Consider the following 16714-nt stretch of genomic DNA (forward strand, 5'->3'; position numbering starts at 1 on the left):
CTTTCACAGACAGCGTGAGGGAAGAGAAGTGAAAGGAAAGGCTGGGGATGAAGGTACCGTGTGAAAGAGGACTAGGACTTGAGTACCTTATGTAGGAACCAGATCAGATTTTCAGCTTAAAGCACCTTTTCCTCTAAAAGAACTAGAATAATAGTGAAAGTGTCTTCTTACTGCTGTTCATGCTGGGTGAAATACTTATTTTAATTGCGTGGCTACTTCTCCTGCCTCTTAATGCTCTCTGAGCTTGTGCCAGTTCTACTTTTTCCCATTTTCTCCTAATTATGCCTCTTGCCTCTCACCAGACTCCCTAGGATGGACAGAGGACATATCAGGACTATTAAAGGAGCCATTAGATATGAATGCCTTCCCCTTGTTGCTCCTGCATGGTTTGACTCACCTCTCCAGAAAGCCTGTCTCCCACATACTCAGAGAGCAGGAGTCTGTCACACCATTCAGTTTTTCTCTGTGCCTTGGAGCTCAGCCCCATTGTTTTCAATGCCTCTGAACCCGGCTCCTTCAGTTATCCCTTCTATATTCCTTATTTTGAACCTCTCCTTCCTGACTGATTTTCCCTCTGAAGGTTACAAATATGTTGGAGGCCCTCTTACATCTCCCAGCCCCAGACTTTAACCCATTATCCCCATGCTGTTCCGCTCTCCTTCACCTTTCAGCCAATTTTACTGAAGAATTGTTCTACTCGTTTCATTTGAACTCCCTTAGTTCTTGCTACTCTTTTTTTTCTGTATGCCAAGATAAGTTCATGATTTATATTGGCAGCAACCCAAATCAATAGGAAATATTTGCATATTACTGGAAGTTTCTGAGCACACATGCCTATTTTAAACAATCCCTCCAAGTATAGTTAATCATTCCTTTCCTTTGTACTACTTTCTTTGTGCCATCTCAACTAAATCTCTCTTAGAGCCCTTAAAGCTCAGGTTGGAAATGATTGTTCACAGTCCTATCTCCCTTACTGTATTGTGAGTTGCATGAGGGCCATTATGCTCTCTGATTCATTTATATATCACTATCACAATATTATAGTTGAAAATATAATAGATCATCAAATGCACACTGAATAAGTAAATGTATTCAAATTTGCTTTTAATTATTAGATGTCATATAGCTAAGTTATAGTTTTTATTTTTCATGCAATGGAATATTTAAACAGTATACAGGAATATATTTTAGAATTAAATTTAACTGTAAATATGTAAGATTGGTTTTGCTTGGTGTTTCAGATTATGCGATGAATTTGAGAGGATAGCTGAAAAAGCTCTTAGCACTCCTCCAAATACAGCAGAACTAATGGAAATGAAGGTATTGTTTATAGCTTCTCCATAATTGTGTGTATCAATTAATTATTGACACAATAATGCAGAGTAACAAATCACTCCAAAAGTTAAGACAGATTAAAAATAATAATGACTTTCAATTAGCTGGGCATGGTGGCGTGTGCCTGTAGTCCCAGCTACTCGGGAGGCTGAGGCAGGAGAATCGCTTGAACCTGGGAGGCAGAGGTTGCAGTGAGTCGAGATTGCACCACTGCACTCCAGCCTAGCAACACAGCAAGACTCTGTCTCAAAAATAAAAAATAAAAAAAAAAATAATAATAATAATGACTTTCAAAATACATAGCTCATGAGTTTGCAGTTTGGTAATTTAGGCTAGATGCTCCTGGTTGGTTCTTCTGATCTCCATGGGGTCACCCTGTTGGGTCACTCACTCAGTTGGGTTGACTAGTCTAACTATCCTTCAGCAGGTTGACTTGGCTCCACTTGTCCCTCAAGCCCCAGCAGGCTCGTCTGGGTGTGTTCTCATGTCATGGTACAGACATGCAAGCAAATTCAGTTGTACAAGTGCTTTTCAAGACTCTGTTTGTGTCACATTAGCTAACATCTCATTGACCAAAACAAGTCTGATTGAGAGGACCCTACAGGGCATGCATACTGGAGAGGTGAAGTATTGGAACAATTAATGCAATTATCTATCAGGTTATTTTTGAGAACACGCAACAATTATTGCCATGCTAACAGGAACAAACCAGCACTGTCCTGGGCAGCCTGAGCTGTGTAATCACTCTTCATTTATTTTATCAACAAATATTTAAGCCTTAAGTGACATTTCATTTTTTTATAAAAGCTGTATTTTCTTTATATTAAGCTTTTCTGCGATAGTTTGTTGAGGTATATTTTGGGCATAGAATTTGTGACACTGAAAATATTGGGTAAGTCTCACTTTCATCATTTCTCATGTTACTTCTATGTTTGAAGTTAATATAGTTTGAATGCTTGTCTCCTCCAAATCTTATGTTGAAACATGATCCCCAGTGTTGGAGATGGGGCCTAATAGGAGGTTTTTGGTGGATCCCTCATGAATGGCTTGGTGCCTTCCTGATGGCAATGAGTGACTTCTTGCTAGTTTAGTTTTCTTGAGATCTGATGATTAAAAAGAGCCTGGCATCCCCTCCTTTCTCTTCTGCTCCCCCTCTTGCCATGTGTCACATTACCCTTTGCCTTCTGCCATGAGTAAAAGCTTCCTGAGGCCCTGACCAGAAGCAGATGCTGGCATCATGCTTCTTGAACAGCTAGCAGAACTGTCAGCCAAAAAAACCTATTTTCTTTACAAATTTACCCAGCCTCAGGTACTCCTTCATAGCAACACAAAATGGATTAATACAGAAGTCTACCTAATGGCAAATAAAATAATGTTTAACAACTAGCTAATTGCCATTTCATTTTGTTTACTTTTCATTCGTATAACATTAAGTTTTTGTGGTATTTTTCCATTTTCTATTATTCAAAAAATCCTTTAAAATTTTGTTTTATTTTTAATTTTCATGGGTGCATAACAGGTGCATATATTTATGGGGAATATGAGATATTTTGATGTAGGCTTATAATGTGTAATAATCACCTCAGGGTAAATGGGGTATCTGGCACCTCAAGCATTTATCCTTTGTGTTTCAAACAATCCAATTATATACTTTTAGCTATTTCAAAATGTACAATTAAATTATTGACAATAGTCATCTTGTTATGCTATCAAATACTAGATCTTTTTCATTCTTTCAAAATATTAATATATTTTTGCACCCACTAACCTTCACCACATCCCCCACATCCACCCACTTCCCTTACAGCCTCTGGTAACCATCCTTCTATTCTCTACCTCCATGAGTTCAATTGTTCTAATTTTTACCTATCACAAATAAGCGTGAACATGCAAAGTTTGTCTTTCTGTGCCTGGCTTATTTCACATAATGACCTTCAGTTCCATCCATGTTATTGCTCATGACAGAATCTCATTCTTTTTTATAACTGAATAGTACTGCATTGTGTCCCACATTTTCTTTTTCTATTCATCTGTTGATGGATACTTAACATTGCTTCCAAATCTTGGGTATTGTGAATAGTGCTGCAACAAACATGGGAGTGCAGATATCTCTTCAATATACTGATTTCCCTTCTTTGGGGTATATACCAGCAGTGGGATTGCTGGATCATATGGTAGCTTTAGTTTTAGTTTTTCAAGAAACCTCCACACTGTTCTCCGTAGTGGTTGTACTAATTTACATTCCCACCACCAGTGTGAGAGGGTTCCCTTTTCTCCACGTTCTCAGCAGCCTTTGTTATTGCCTGTCTTTTGGATAAAAGCCATTTTAACTGGAGTGAAATGATATGTCATTGTAGTTTTGATTTGCATCTCTCTGATGATCAGTGATGTTGAGCACCTTTTCACATGCCTGTTTGCCATTTGTATGTCTTGTTTTGAGAAGTATCTATTCAGATAATTTGCCGACTTTTTCATCAGATTATCAGAGATTTTTCTATAGAGTTGTTTGAGCTCCTTGTATAGTGCTGCAATAGTGTAGTTCTAGTTATTAATCTCATCAGATGGGTAGTTTGCAAATATTTTCTCCCATGCTCGGGGTTGTCTCTTCATGTTGTCGATCGTTTCCTTTGCCATGTAGCAGGTTTTTAACTGGATGTGATCCCATTTGTCCAATTTTGCTTTGTTTGCCTGTACTTGTGGTGTATTACTCAAGAAATATTTGCCCAGTCCAAGTTCCTGGAAAGTTTCTCCAATGTTTCCTTATAGCAGTTTCATAGTTTGAGGTCTTAGATTTAAGTCTTTAATCCATTTTTATTTGATTTTTGTATATGTTGAGAGACAGAGGTCTAGTTTCATTCTTCTGCATATGAATATCCAGTTTGCCCAGTACCATTTATTGAAGAGACTGCCCTTATCCCAAGGTATGTTCTTGGCATTTTTCTCAAAAATGAGTTCACTGTAGATTTATGAATTTGTTTCTGTGTTCTCCATTCTGTTCCAATAATCTATGTGTCAGTTTTTCTGCAAGTACCATGCTATTTTGGTTACTGTAGCTCTATAGTATAATTTCTAATCAGGTAATGTGATCCCTCCAGTTTTGTTCTTTTTGCTCCGGACAGCTTTGGCTATTCTGGGGTTTTTGTGGTTTCGTATAAATTTTAAGATTTTTTTGTCTATTTCTGAGGAATGTCATTGACATTGACATTGCTTTGGGGGTAGTATGGACATTTTAACAATATTGGATTCTTCTAATTTATGAACATGGAATATCTTTCCTTTTTTTTGGTGTCTTCAATTTCTTTCATCATTGTGTTATAATTTTCACTATAGAGATCTTTCACTTCTTTGGTTAATCCTAGGTATTTAATTTTATTTGTGGCTATTGTAAATGAGATTACTTTCTTGATTTCTTTTTCAGATTGTCCCACCTTTGGCATACATAAATGTAAATGCTACTGGTTTCTGTATGTAAGTTTGTATCCTGCAACTTTACCGAATTTGTTTATCAGTTCTAATAGTATTTTGGTGGAGTCTCTAGGATTTTTCAAATATAATATATTATCTGCAAACAAGGATAATTTGACTGCTTTCTTTCTAATTTGGAAGACTTTTATTTCTTTCTCTTATCTGATTGCTCTAGCTAGGACTTCCAGTACTATGTTGAATCACAGTGGTGAAGATTGGCATCCTTGGTGTGTTCCAGATTTTAGAGGAAAGGCTTTCAGTTTTTCCCCATTCAGTATGATACTAGCTGTGAGTCTGTCCTGTGGTTTTTATTGTGTCCTCCTGTGCACAATTTTTGAGGGTTTTTTTTTATCATAAAGCAACGTTGAATTTTATAAAATGCTTTTTTAGCATCAATCAAAATGGTCATACGAATTTTGTCCTTCATTCTGTTGATATGATGTATCACATTAATTTACATATGTTGGATCATCCTTGCATCCCTGGGATAAATCCCACCTAGTCCTGATGAATGACCTTTTTAATGTGTGGTTGAATTCAGTCTGCTAGTATTTTGTTGAGGACTTTTGCATCAATATTCATCAGAGATATTAAAGTTTTCTCTTTTTTGATGCATCTTTGTCTAGTTTTGGTGTCATGGTAATACTGGCCTCATAGAATGAGCTTGAAAGTATTTCCTCCTTGCATTAGTCTGTTCTCATGCTGATATGAAGAAATACCTGAGACTGGATGATTTATAAAGGAAAGAGGTTTAATTGACTCACAGTTCTGCAAGGCTGGGGAGACCTCAGAAAACTTACAATCATGGCAGAAGGGAAAGCAAACATGTCCTTCTTCACATGGCAGCAGGAAGGCAAAGAATGAATGAAGCATGGTGGAAAAGCCCCTTATAAAACCATCAGATCTCCTGAGAACTGACTATCACCAGAACAGCCTGAGGATAACTGCCTCCGTAATTCAGTTACCTCCCATGACACATGGCGATTATGGGAACTACAATTCAAGATGAGATTTGGGTGGGGACACAGCCAAACCATATCACCCCTCCTCTAGTTTTTTTTTTTTGTTTTTTTTTTTTTTTTTTTTTTGGGTATTAGTTTGAGTAGGAAGGTTTGGTAGAATTCAGCAGTAAAGCCACCAGGTTGTGGGCTTTTCCTTGTTGGGACACTTTTTATTATGGATTTGATCTTGTTACTTGATCTTGTTACCTGCTGGTCTGTTAAGGTTTTGTATTTCTTTGTGGTTCAATCTTGGTAGTTTGTATGTGTCTAGGAATTTGTCCATTTCTTCTAGGTTTTCCAATTTATTGGGATATAGTTGTCTGTAGTAGCCTCTAATGATACTCTGAATTTCTGTAGTTTTGATTGTCATGTCTTCTTTTTCATCTCTGATTTTATTTATTTGAGTCTTCTCTCTTTTTTTCTTAGTCTGGCTAAAGGTATGTCAATGTTGTTTAGCTTTTCATAAAACCAACTTTTCATTTTTTGGTATTCGTTCCTTTATTTCAATTTCATTTATTTCTGCTCTGATGTTTATTATTTATTTTCTTATACTAATTTTGGGTTTGATTTGCGCTTGCTTTTAGAATTATTTAAATCAGAGGGTTGTTTATTTGAAGTTTTTCTACTTTTTGATTTAGCCACTTGTATCTATAAAATTCCCTTTTTGTGCTGCTTTTGCTGTATCCCATAGGTTTTGGTATGTTGTGTTTCCATTATCACTCCCTCCAAGAAATTTTTTCAATTTCCTTCTTAATTTCTTCATTGACTCACTGATCATTCAGGAGCATATTATTTCCATGTGTTTGTGTAGTTTCCAGAATTCCTTTTGTTACTGATTTCTTGTTTTATTCCATTGTGGTCAGAGACTATGCTTGATATTATTTCAATTTTTTGAATGTTTTAAGATTTGTTTTGGCATCTAATATATGGTCTATCCTTGAGAATGATCCATGTGCTGCAGAGAAGGATGTGTATTTTGCAGCCATTGGATGAAATGTTCTGTAAATATCTATTAGGTCTGTTTGGTCTATAGTGCAGATTAAATCTGATGATTCTTTTTTTATTATTTTGTATGAATGATCTTTTTTTGTATGACATATGACATACGATCTTTTTTTGTATGACATGTATTGTATGAATGTTGAAATGGGGTATTTAAGTCTCCAGTTATTATTGTATTGAGGTCTATCTCTCTGTTTAGCTCTAATAATATTTGCTTAATATACCTGGTGCTCCAGTGTTGGGTGCCTATATATCTTCAATTATTATATCCTCTGGCTGAATCGGCCGCTATATCATTATACAATGACCTTCTTTGTCTCTTTTAATAGCTTTTATCTTGAAATCTCCTTTTTCTGATATAAGTGTAGCTACTCCGGGTCTCTTTTGGTTTTCATTGGCATGGAATATCTTTTTCCATCTCTTTATTGTCAGGCTATGTGTGTCTTTGTAGGTGAAGTGTGTTTCTTTTAGGTGAAAGATCACTGGGTCTTGTTTTATTATCCGTTCAGCAAGGCTATGTCTTTTGATCGGAGAGTTTAGTCCGTTTACATTTGATGTTATTGTTATTGATAATTTTGATTGATAAGTAAGGATATACTCCTGCCATTTTGTCACTTGTTTTCTGGTTGTTTTGCAGTCTTCTCTTCCTTCTTTTTCTCCTTTTTGTCTTCCTTTTAGTGAAGGTGATTTTCTTTGGTGGTATGTTTTAGCTTCCTGCTTTTCATTTTCTGTATGTTTGTTGTATGTTTTTTGATTTGAGGTTACCATAAATTTTGCAAATAATATCTTATAATTTATTATTTTAAATTGTTGATAACACTGATTGCATAAACAAGCAAGCAAAAAGAAAATTAATTTAAAAATCTATGTTTTGACTGTCTGTCCCCCTGCTTTTTAACATTTTGTTGTTTCTGCTTATATCTTATTATACTATCTGTCTGGAAAAGTTATAGTTATTTTTTATCAGTTCATCTTTCTGCATTCTACTTAACATATATATATATATAGTTTACCCACCGCAATTACAGTGTTATAATAGTCTGTGTTTTTCTGTTTACCGTAATTGATGAGTTTTGTACCTTCAGATGATTTATTATTGTTTATTATTGTCCTTTGCTTTTAGATTGAAGAACTCCCTTTAATATTCCTTGTAGGACAGGTCTGGTGTTGATGAAATCCCTCAGCTTTTGTTTGTCTGGGAAAGTTTGTCTTTCCCCTTCATGTTTGAAGGATATTTTCACCAGATTTACTATTCTAGGGTACAAGTTATTTTTCCTTCAGCACTTTAAATATGTCATGCCACTCTTTGCTGGCTGGTGAGGTTATCACTGAAAAGTCTGCAGTCAGACGTGTTTGAGCTCCATTGTGGGTTGTTTATTTTCTCTTGCTGTTTTTAGGATCCTTTCTTTATTTTTGACCTTTAGGAGTTTGATTATTAAATACTTTGAGGTAGTCTTTGTTGGGTTAAATCTGCTTGGTGTTCTATAACCTTCTTGTACCGAAATATTGATATTTTTCTCTAGGTTTGGAAAATTTTGTTATCCTTTTGAATAAGGTTCTACCTATCTCTCTCTCTCTACCTCTTCTTTATGGCCAATAACTCTTAGATTTGCCCTTTTGAGGCTATTTTCCAGATCCTATAGGTGTACTTCATTCTTTTTTATCCTTTTTTCTTTTGTCTCCTCTGTGTATTTTTAAATAGCCTATCTTCAAGCTCACTAATTCTTTCTTCTGTTTGATGAACTCTGCTATTAAGAGTCTGATGCATTCTTCTGTATGTCAATTGCATTTTCAACCCCAGAATTTCTTCTTGATTCTTTTTAATTATTTCAAATTCTTTGTTAAGTTTATATGATGAGATTCTGAATTCCTTCTTGGTGTTATCTTGAATTTCAAAGAGTTTCCTGGAAACAGCTATTTTGAATTGTCTGTCTGAAATGTCACATATCTCTATCTCTTTGGGTTTATCTCTTTGGTGCCTTATTTAGGTTGTTTGATGAGGTTATGTTTTCTTGGACGGTCTTGATGCTTGTGGATGTTCATTGGTGTCTGGGCGTTGAAGAGTTAGGTATTGTTCTCTTAGCATTCTGGGCTTGTTTGTACCCATCCTTCTTGAGAAGACTTTCCAGGTATTTGAAGGGACTTGAATGTTGTGATCTAAGTATTTGGTCACTTCTTCTGTATCAGCATTGAGGGATACCCCAAGCCCAGTAACACTGTGGATCTCATAGCTTTGTAGAGGTACTGCCTTGGGGGTCTTGGATAAAATCTGGAAGACTTGTCTTGATTACCAGGCAGAGACTCATTCTCTTCCCTTAATTTCTCCCAAATAATTAGAGAGTCTCTCTCTCTCTCTCTCTCTCTGTCGTCTGTCTCTGTCTGTCTGCTAAGCTGCCTGGAACTGGGGGAGGGGTGACACAAACACCCTTGTGACCATCACCACTGGGACTGTGCTTGGTCAGAACTGAAGCCAGCACAACACTGGTTCTCATTTAAGGCCCATGGTAACCTCTGCCTTGCTACTGCCTGTGTTTATTCAAGGCCCTAGGGCTCTACAATTAGCAGATGGTGAAGCCATCCAGGCATGTGTTCTTCCCTTCAAGTCGGTGAGTTCCCCCAGCCCCGAGTGTCCCTGAGATGCTGCCTGGGAGCCAGGGCCTGGAGTGGGAAACCTTAGGAATCTACTTGGTATTCTACTCTGTTGCAGCTGAACTGGCATCAGACCACAAGACACAGTCCTTCCCACTCTTCCCTCCCCTTTTGATAAGTAGAGGAGACTCTTATGTCCACCACCACCACAGGTCCTTGGGGAGTATTGCCAGGCCACAGCTAATGTTCACTTAAGGCCCAAGGGCTCTTCTATCAGGTTGTGGTGCATGTTGCTAAACCTAGGACCCACTTTCACAAAAGTGGGCTCCCCTTTGGCCCAAGATAAGTCCAGAAATTCCTTCTAACAGCCAAGGCCTGGAATTGGGGACCCCAAGATCCCACTTCATACACTACCACACTATGGCCGAGCTGCAAGGCCGAGGTATCTAAACTGAAAGACAGAGTCCTCTTTACTCTTCTCTCGCTTTTCTTAGGCAGAAGGAGTCTCTCCTGGTAGCCACTACAGTTGTGAATGTGCCAGATCACACCTGAAGCCAGGACATCTCAGACTCTCATCCAAAGCCCAGGATGTTTCCTAACTGGCTACTGCTCCTGATTATTCAGTGCCCAAGGGCTCTTTAGTCAGCAGGTGATGAATTTTGCCAGGACTGCATCCCTCCCTTCAGGCCAGGGGGTTTTCTTCTGGCCCATGCCCATGTGTGTCTAGAAATGTCTTCCAGGAGATAGGGCCTGGGATGGGGGCCTCATGACTCTACCCAGTGCCCTATCCTACTGTGGCGGAGCTGGTATCCAAGTTGCAAAGTCCTCTTTACTCTTTTCTCTTCCTCTCCTCAAGTGGAATGAAGGGGTCTCCTTTGGAGCAGTGAGCTGTGCTGCCTGGGGTTGGGGGAAGGATGGCACAACCACTTCTTTAGCTGGTATATCACTAGGTCATGTGCTCCCCAAGCCCACTGGCTGTGACCCCACACAGCACTAAAATTTGCCTGGGAGTTGCAGTTCTTGTGGCCTAGACTGCCTTTCAAGTTGTTTAGGGCCTCAGAACACTTTAGCCCATGGTGGCAAGGTTTGCCAAAACTCAGGTTGTAACGTCTGGAATGGGTGATTTCCCTCTGGCTAGGGCTGATCTAAGTGGTCCCTCCATGGGCATTGGCTGAGGTCTGCCCATGTTGGCAGCACCGAGTTCCAACACACAGTCCCACTCTCCCTCCCTGAGAACACAGATTCTCAGTGCCTCGCAGCTGATGCTGGGGGCTAGGGGCTGGGGGAGGGATGGCATCCACAATTCAAGACTATCTTTCCTACCCTCTTCAGTGCCTCTTTCAGTGATATGAAGTTAATACCAGGTACTGTGATCATCTACTTGATGTTTGCTTTTCATGAAGGTGCTTTTAGGTTTAGATGGTTGTTAAAGTTGGTATTTCTATGGGGAGAATGATCAGTGGAGGCTTCTATTCAGCCATCTTTCTCTGCCTCGATCTTGATTTTAAAATATTTAAGTGCGCCCAGCAAAACGTAAAAATCATTCAAAACTTTCTATACGCAGGAAATTATAAAAAAGTTACAGTGATTACATATGTATTTTTAAAAATTATTCACTTAAATGAAAATTTGTTAAAATCATTAGAACCAATTTTTGCATATCAGTCTCTAAGGGAGTTCTGTCCTTTTAAAAGTATTTGTACTTGGACTGAGGTCCTTCATATGTGACTGTGTGTAAAATATACATATATGCTTATACGTATTCTTTTTAGAATATTTTTATATTCTATATTAATTATTGTTGGACATCAAGTGATTCTTTGGTTATGAATGATTATAAATGTAGTTGGAGAGTTAAACTGTAAATTCCTGTTCATTAAAGGAAAATTCCTTTGGAAAAATGAATATTGAATATGGAGAGTATCATTTATTTATCCTCCTAGCTATTACTGGAAATATTTAGGAATTTGGGGATTATTTATTGTGAATTTCTACTATGCATAACAACCTTTGACAGAATTAGCAAATAGGATTTATTGCCTGATATTTCAAATATTTCTATATTTTAAAAAAGATTATTACCACAAGGGCAAAACAGCTGGTGAACTTATTCAGTACAGAAATCAGTCCTTTATTATCGGTAAGGGGAAATAAAAATCCAGTCATTTGACTACACAGCTGATTAACTAAATTATCAAAAATATATTTTCAGTTAGACATTTTGTTACTTGTAGAAATCACCATGGTTTGCATCCTGTTGGTTTGGATTTACAACATGAAAACATTTAGTCTAATTAGAATAATACATCAATGAACAATTTCTAAGCAACTTTCTCCTTCAAAAACATTGTTAGGTCTTCATTATTTCCTTCCTTCTCCCTTTCTTTCTTCCCTTCCCCTTACCCTTCTTTCTTGAGACAGAGTCTCATTCTGTCACCCAGGCTGGAGTGCAGTGATGTGATCTCGGCTCAATGCAACCACTGCCTCCTGGGTTCAAGCAATTCGCCTGCCTCAGCCTCCTAAGTAGCTGGATTACTGGGGCCCGCCACCACACCCGGCCAATTATTTTTGTATTTTTAGTAGAGACGGGGTTTCACCATGTTTTGAACTCCTGACCTCAGGTGATCTGCCTGCCTAGACCTCGCAAAAGGCTAGGGTTACAGGCACGAGCCACCACGCCCAGCCGATTTTTAATATTTTCTTAAAAATACAAAGGAAGGGTCAGCCATGGTGGGTCATGCCTGTAATTCCAGCATTTGGGGAGGCTGAGGTGGGCGAATCACCTGAGATTAGGAGTTCAAGATCAGCCTGTCCAACATGGTGAAACCCCATCTCTACTAAAAATACAAAACAAACAAGCAAGCAAACAAACAAAAAACAACCTAGCACATGCCTGAATCCCAGCTACTTGGGAGGCTGAGGCAGGAGAATCGCTTGAACAGGGGAGGCTGAGGTTGCAGTCAGCCAAGATGGCACCACTGCACTCCAGCCTGGGTGACAGAGTGAGACTCCATCTCAAAACACAAACAAACAAAAAAATACTTTATAGGTCAAAGCACTTCAGGGAAAGAGGAAAAAATGGAATTCAGAGTAAAGTGAAAGTGCATCCATGTTTAGGTTATCACATTCCCACATGCCCAATACCCATAAAACAAGAATTTCATTCCATGACACAAAGGAGCTCCTATTACCTTGAATGGTAGTCCAGAAGTATTGGTACCAGGGGGACTGGAACTAACAGTTGTCCTTGAGTATTCGGTCCTGGGATAAATGAAACAAAGCCATCTGTCTGCTGCCCTACCACTCTGCTGCAGCGCTGCTGGCCCCTCAGCCCCTTACCCTTGCTCCTTCTTGCCACTGGGCCCATGTTCCCTCCACATGCAGCCCTCTCCACTTGTTTCATTCCCTCATTTCCTTGTATTTGTGCTTCTCCAAGATATGGGAACTACCCTCTACCTCTCACTACTTCGCATCCTTATGATATGCTCTGAGCAGCGTGCCTGTGCAGCAGTTGTCTCTGTTGCAAGCTTGAAGTTTTACATTTGTTCTGGTGGTTATTTGGGTAAAAACAGACTCCCCAGCTAGACTGCAAACTCAGGGAGGGCAGAGCCCATGTCTGTCTTTCGTCACACTGTATTACCAGCACCTGGCACAGTGTCAGGCCCATAGTAGGTGCTCATAAAATGTTATTCTGAAAGAGTAAGTCGTCACTCAGATAGTGTCTGGTTCATATCTATCTTCTGTGAATGCACAGCACTCCTCCCTTGTTTTCCACGTGTTGTTAAGCATTTTCTTTCTTTTTTTGTTGTTGTCATTTTAGTGAGATGTTTGGGAGGGATGAGAAGGAAACTATGCTGTAGTCCCTGATTTTGAATCAAAAGTGTTGACTTCTAATAAGTCTGTGCGTAGTTATGCAACGTATTTCCGCAGGCTGTTTTGTGACACGAGCTGTTCGTTAAAATGTCACCTATAATTTTTGTTTTCCCACAGGCTTACATTCAGAAAGTGGAGGTAACTGATATGATTGAACTAGAAAAGAGATTAGTGGATTCCAAAAACTGCCTCGCCTTCCTCATCGAGTATGTCAACTTTTCTCCAGCAGACATTAGGCTAAATAATAGTGTTTTCCAGTGGTATGGAAGGATGGGAGAAATTTTTGAAGAACACAGGAAAATCATTAAAGAGAAAATAGAACAATATCAAGAAGGTCTAAAGGTTGGCATCTTAGATATTTTATTTTCATTTTCTGGAAATGTTTTATTTTTATCTTTTTATGTAGCATTGTCAATTATTTTATTTGAGTGCATACTTTTTTAGCTTTCTCATACTATAATGTTATAATCTCACTATAAATGTTAGTGGGAGACAGTAATATATTGGATCTTTTATAATGCTTATTGGATGATTAAAGAGTCAGTAGTATATTGATCAATATGCAGTCATTTCTTGATTTTTCCAGGTAATGTGAAAAAAATGGAATAGGTTGTGCACAGATGATAGTTAATAAAAATAGTATTTATCTTACATAATTTATAGTACTATTTTCAGTTTTTAAAAATTGTTTGAATATCAAAGCTCCCTTGATGAAATGTGCTTTCGTACCTCATAATTGCTCACTCTCCTGAGCATTGTGCCCAGAATCGTCACTAACATTCAATAACTCCAGCTTTTTTCTTGGGGGGGAGGGGACAGTATTCCATATAAGATGATTTATGATTTGCCCATTTCATTGTCCAGCCTCATTGCCTACTTCTCCCCACTCCTCACTCGTGACTTTTCAGTAACGCTGTCAACTTCTAGGTGTCTGCTCTCTTATGCTTCTTGTCTCCTGCACATTCTCCCCATCACTCTGAGCACACCCCCGCCCCACATGTGCCTGTTTGTCTAGCACACTCTATTCATTTTTCAGAGAAGCCCTCTCAGCAGACCTCAGTGCTGCTTGTTCTTTCCTGTGCTCTCACTTTGACCACATCTCCACTGGACAATTATCTGATCATTATGTTAGTATTTGTAAGTCTGCCTCCTGATGGGATCATCAGCTCCTTGAGAGCAGGGCTGTTTCATTGTTACCTTTCTCCATTTATATCCACTTCCCAGCACAGTGACTGACACACTGAAATTCTCTGAGCATTCCATAGCTACTGTCTTAGTAAATGACTTAATATTTACAGTCTCATTTTACAGATGGAAGAGTAAGTTTTCCAAAGATTAAGAGACTTGTTCTAGGTCAGCCAGTACAGATGTCCTTTAACAGCAAGCCATGCTCTTTCTATTACACTTATAGCAAATATAGTTAATTGGAAAAATATGTTGTTTGGAGAATAATTCATAGGCTTAAAAAGACTACTCATTTTAAACTGTAGTTTGTATTTTTGTTTTACATTAAGGCTATATCAAATTTTTTAAAAAACTGCAGAAAACATCTTGAGTAGTAAATATTAGATGTTTAAGTTTCAATATAATAGACTCTTGGAAAATTGCTAAGTGGCCCAGAATTATTTATGCTATGCTTTAAAGTATGCTGTTCCACAAACTACACACACTGTTGATGAACTTTTCCTCTCATTTTCCCGCCCCTACTGGGCTAGAGCAATAAGTTTGCCAGGAAACTAGAGAAAAGAGGACAGAAATCAGCCTAGATAATCTATAAAATAGAAAATCTATTTTTGAATAACCTAAATTTTTTGAAGATTTTATTGAGCTTTTTTTTAGAGCCATTTAATTTGGAATGCCTTACCAATACCAATTATGTAATAAGGCTTTTTTACTTAAAACATACAGACCTGTCTTATATTAGAACAATATGGTTTTTAAGTGTTTAAATCTGGATTTATTTACCTTACATGTTTCTTGTGAAGAGAGCCCATGGGACAAGAAAAATAACCTTGGAATATCTTGCTTTAGTATTGCTGATGGAAATGATATCAGAGCACAATTAAAGAAATTCCGTTTTTTTCTGTTGTTCATAAAAATAGCATAGGTAAAAATTGAAATTTTCTTTTAGTCCCATTCTTGATTATTAAGAGATTTTTCAAATGCTGATAAATTATTTGTTTGCATAAATTCTTCAGCATATTAAAGATCACCATTGTCTAACATTTTTATTCATTTTATTAGCTAGAACTTACATAGATAATACAGAGTTGACTTTTTCTAATCTGTGAGTTAGAGGAATCTAAATCCATTAATTTAAAATTTTACAATTCTGCATATTTTAGATCTCAGTCATTTTCCAGATCATCCTTTTATGTTTTACCAGTGACAAAATATAATAATAATTCTGATAACTCCTACAATGTTAAAATTTTTTGACACCAAAGGGTTTTAACTTTTAAGAATATTAACAACAATTGTTTTTATTAGTTACGGTGTGAACGGTTTGTGGAGGAATTGGAGAGTTATGCTAAACAATCAGAAGAATTTTATTCATTTGGAGATCTTCAGGATGTTCAGCGGTACCTAAAAAAGGCTCAAATACTGAATGGAAAGTTGGATTTAGCTGCAGATAAGGTATAATTCAAAAATTCTTAAAAAGATGAATTAGTTCAATTGAAAAAGCATTGAATTCGTTTTAGTTATTCACCTTTAAGAAATAGATTCAAATAAAATAGTAACCACATTTAATTAGAGGGTAATAGAATGACACAAATAGATTTTATAGACATGCTTCACGGAGTAGCAGTATTGCTGTTTTCTATTGGTAGTGATACATTATTTTCTATGTTAAAGACAGAGTTATATCTCAGTCTTCTTTTTAAACTTTGCATCATTTAATTATTTGTATCATAGTTCTGCTATGATAGTTGGGAGTCCATAGTTTTGAGCAGAAGCAGGCAAATGATAGTACCTGGTTACTGTTTAGTTCTTCTACCTTCATAGAGGACAGCTTAGATTTAGTGGTCGTGTTTTAAAATAAGGTCCATTATTTTCTCTCACCAAGCAATTTTGTTCCCAATACTACTGTTTCAGAAATCAGCTTTTTCATTAGAGGAAGCTGGAGGAAAAAGAGCCATACCCTTTGCCACATAAGATATTTACAGAGTTTAATTGTATTTTATATGAAAAGGAGAATGAAAACATACGATTAACTATGATGCTCTATCATTTTTCTTACACTGAAAGATCTTAATATCTTACCAGTTCAGGTAATTGTTTTATAATAATCACAAATATGTCAACACACGTGGAGAAAATAAAAACTCTGTGGTTATTTTAAAACAAGGCCACTGAGGTGGAACAAGATGGCTGAATAGAAGCCTCCACTGATTGCTCCCCCCACCACCCACAGGAAACCAAGTTTTAACAATTATCTGCACACAAAA

At 37.5% G+C, this 16714-nt stretch overlaps 1 protein-coding gene across 1 annotated transcript in view; it reads left to right on the plus strand.

Annotated features, from left to right (window-relative positions):
• DNAH7 (dynein axonemal heavy chain 7) overlaps window positions 1-16714 on the plus strand; it is a 330709-nt gene that overhangs the window by 76249 nt on the left and 237746 nt on the right. The window contains exons 14-16 of the mRNA XM_032755099.2: window positions 1242-1320; window positions 13383-13607; window positions 15756-15902. Coding sequence (XP_032610990.2) covers window positions 1242-1320; window positions 13383-13607; window positions 15756-15902 — 451 coding nt within the window. The remainder of the gene's footprint in view (window positions 1-1241; window positions 1321-13382; window positions 13608-15755; window positions 15903-16714) is intronic.

The sequence above is a fragment of the Hylobates moloch genome, unplaced genomic scaffold (genome assembly GCF_009828535.3).
Source record: "Hylobates moloch isolate HMO894 unplaced genomic scaffold, HMol_V3 SCAFFOLD_1, whole genome shotgun sequence".
NCBI lineage: Eukaryota > Metazoa > Chordata > Mammalia > Primates > Hylobatidae > Hylobates > Hylobates moloch.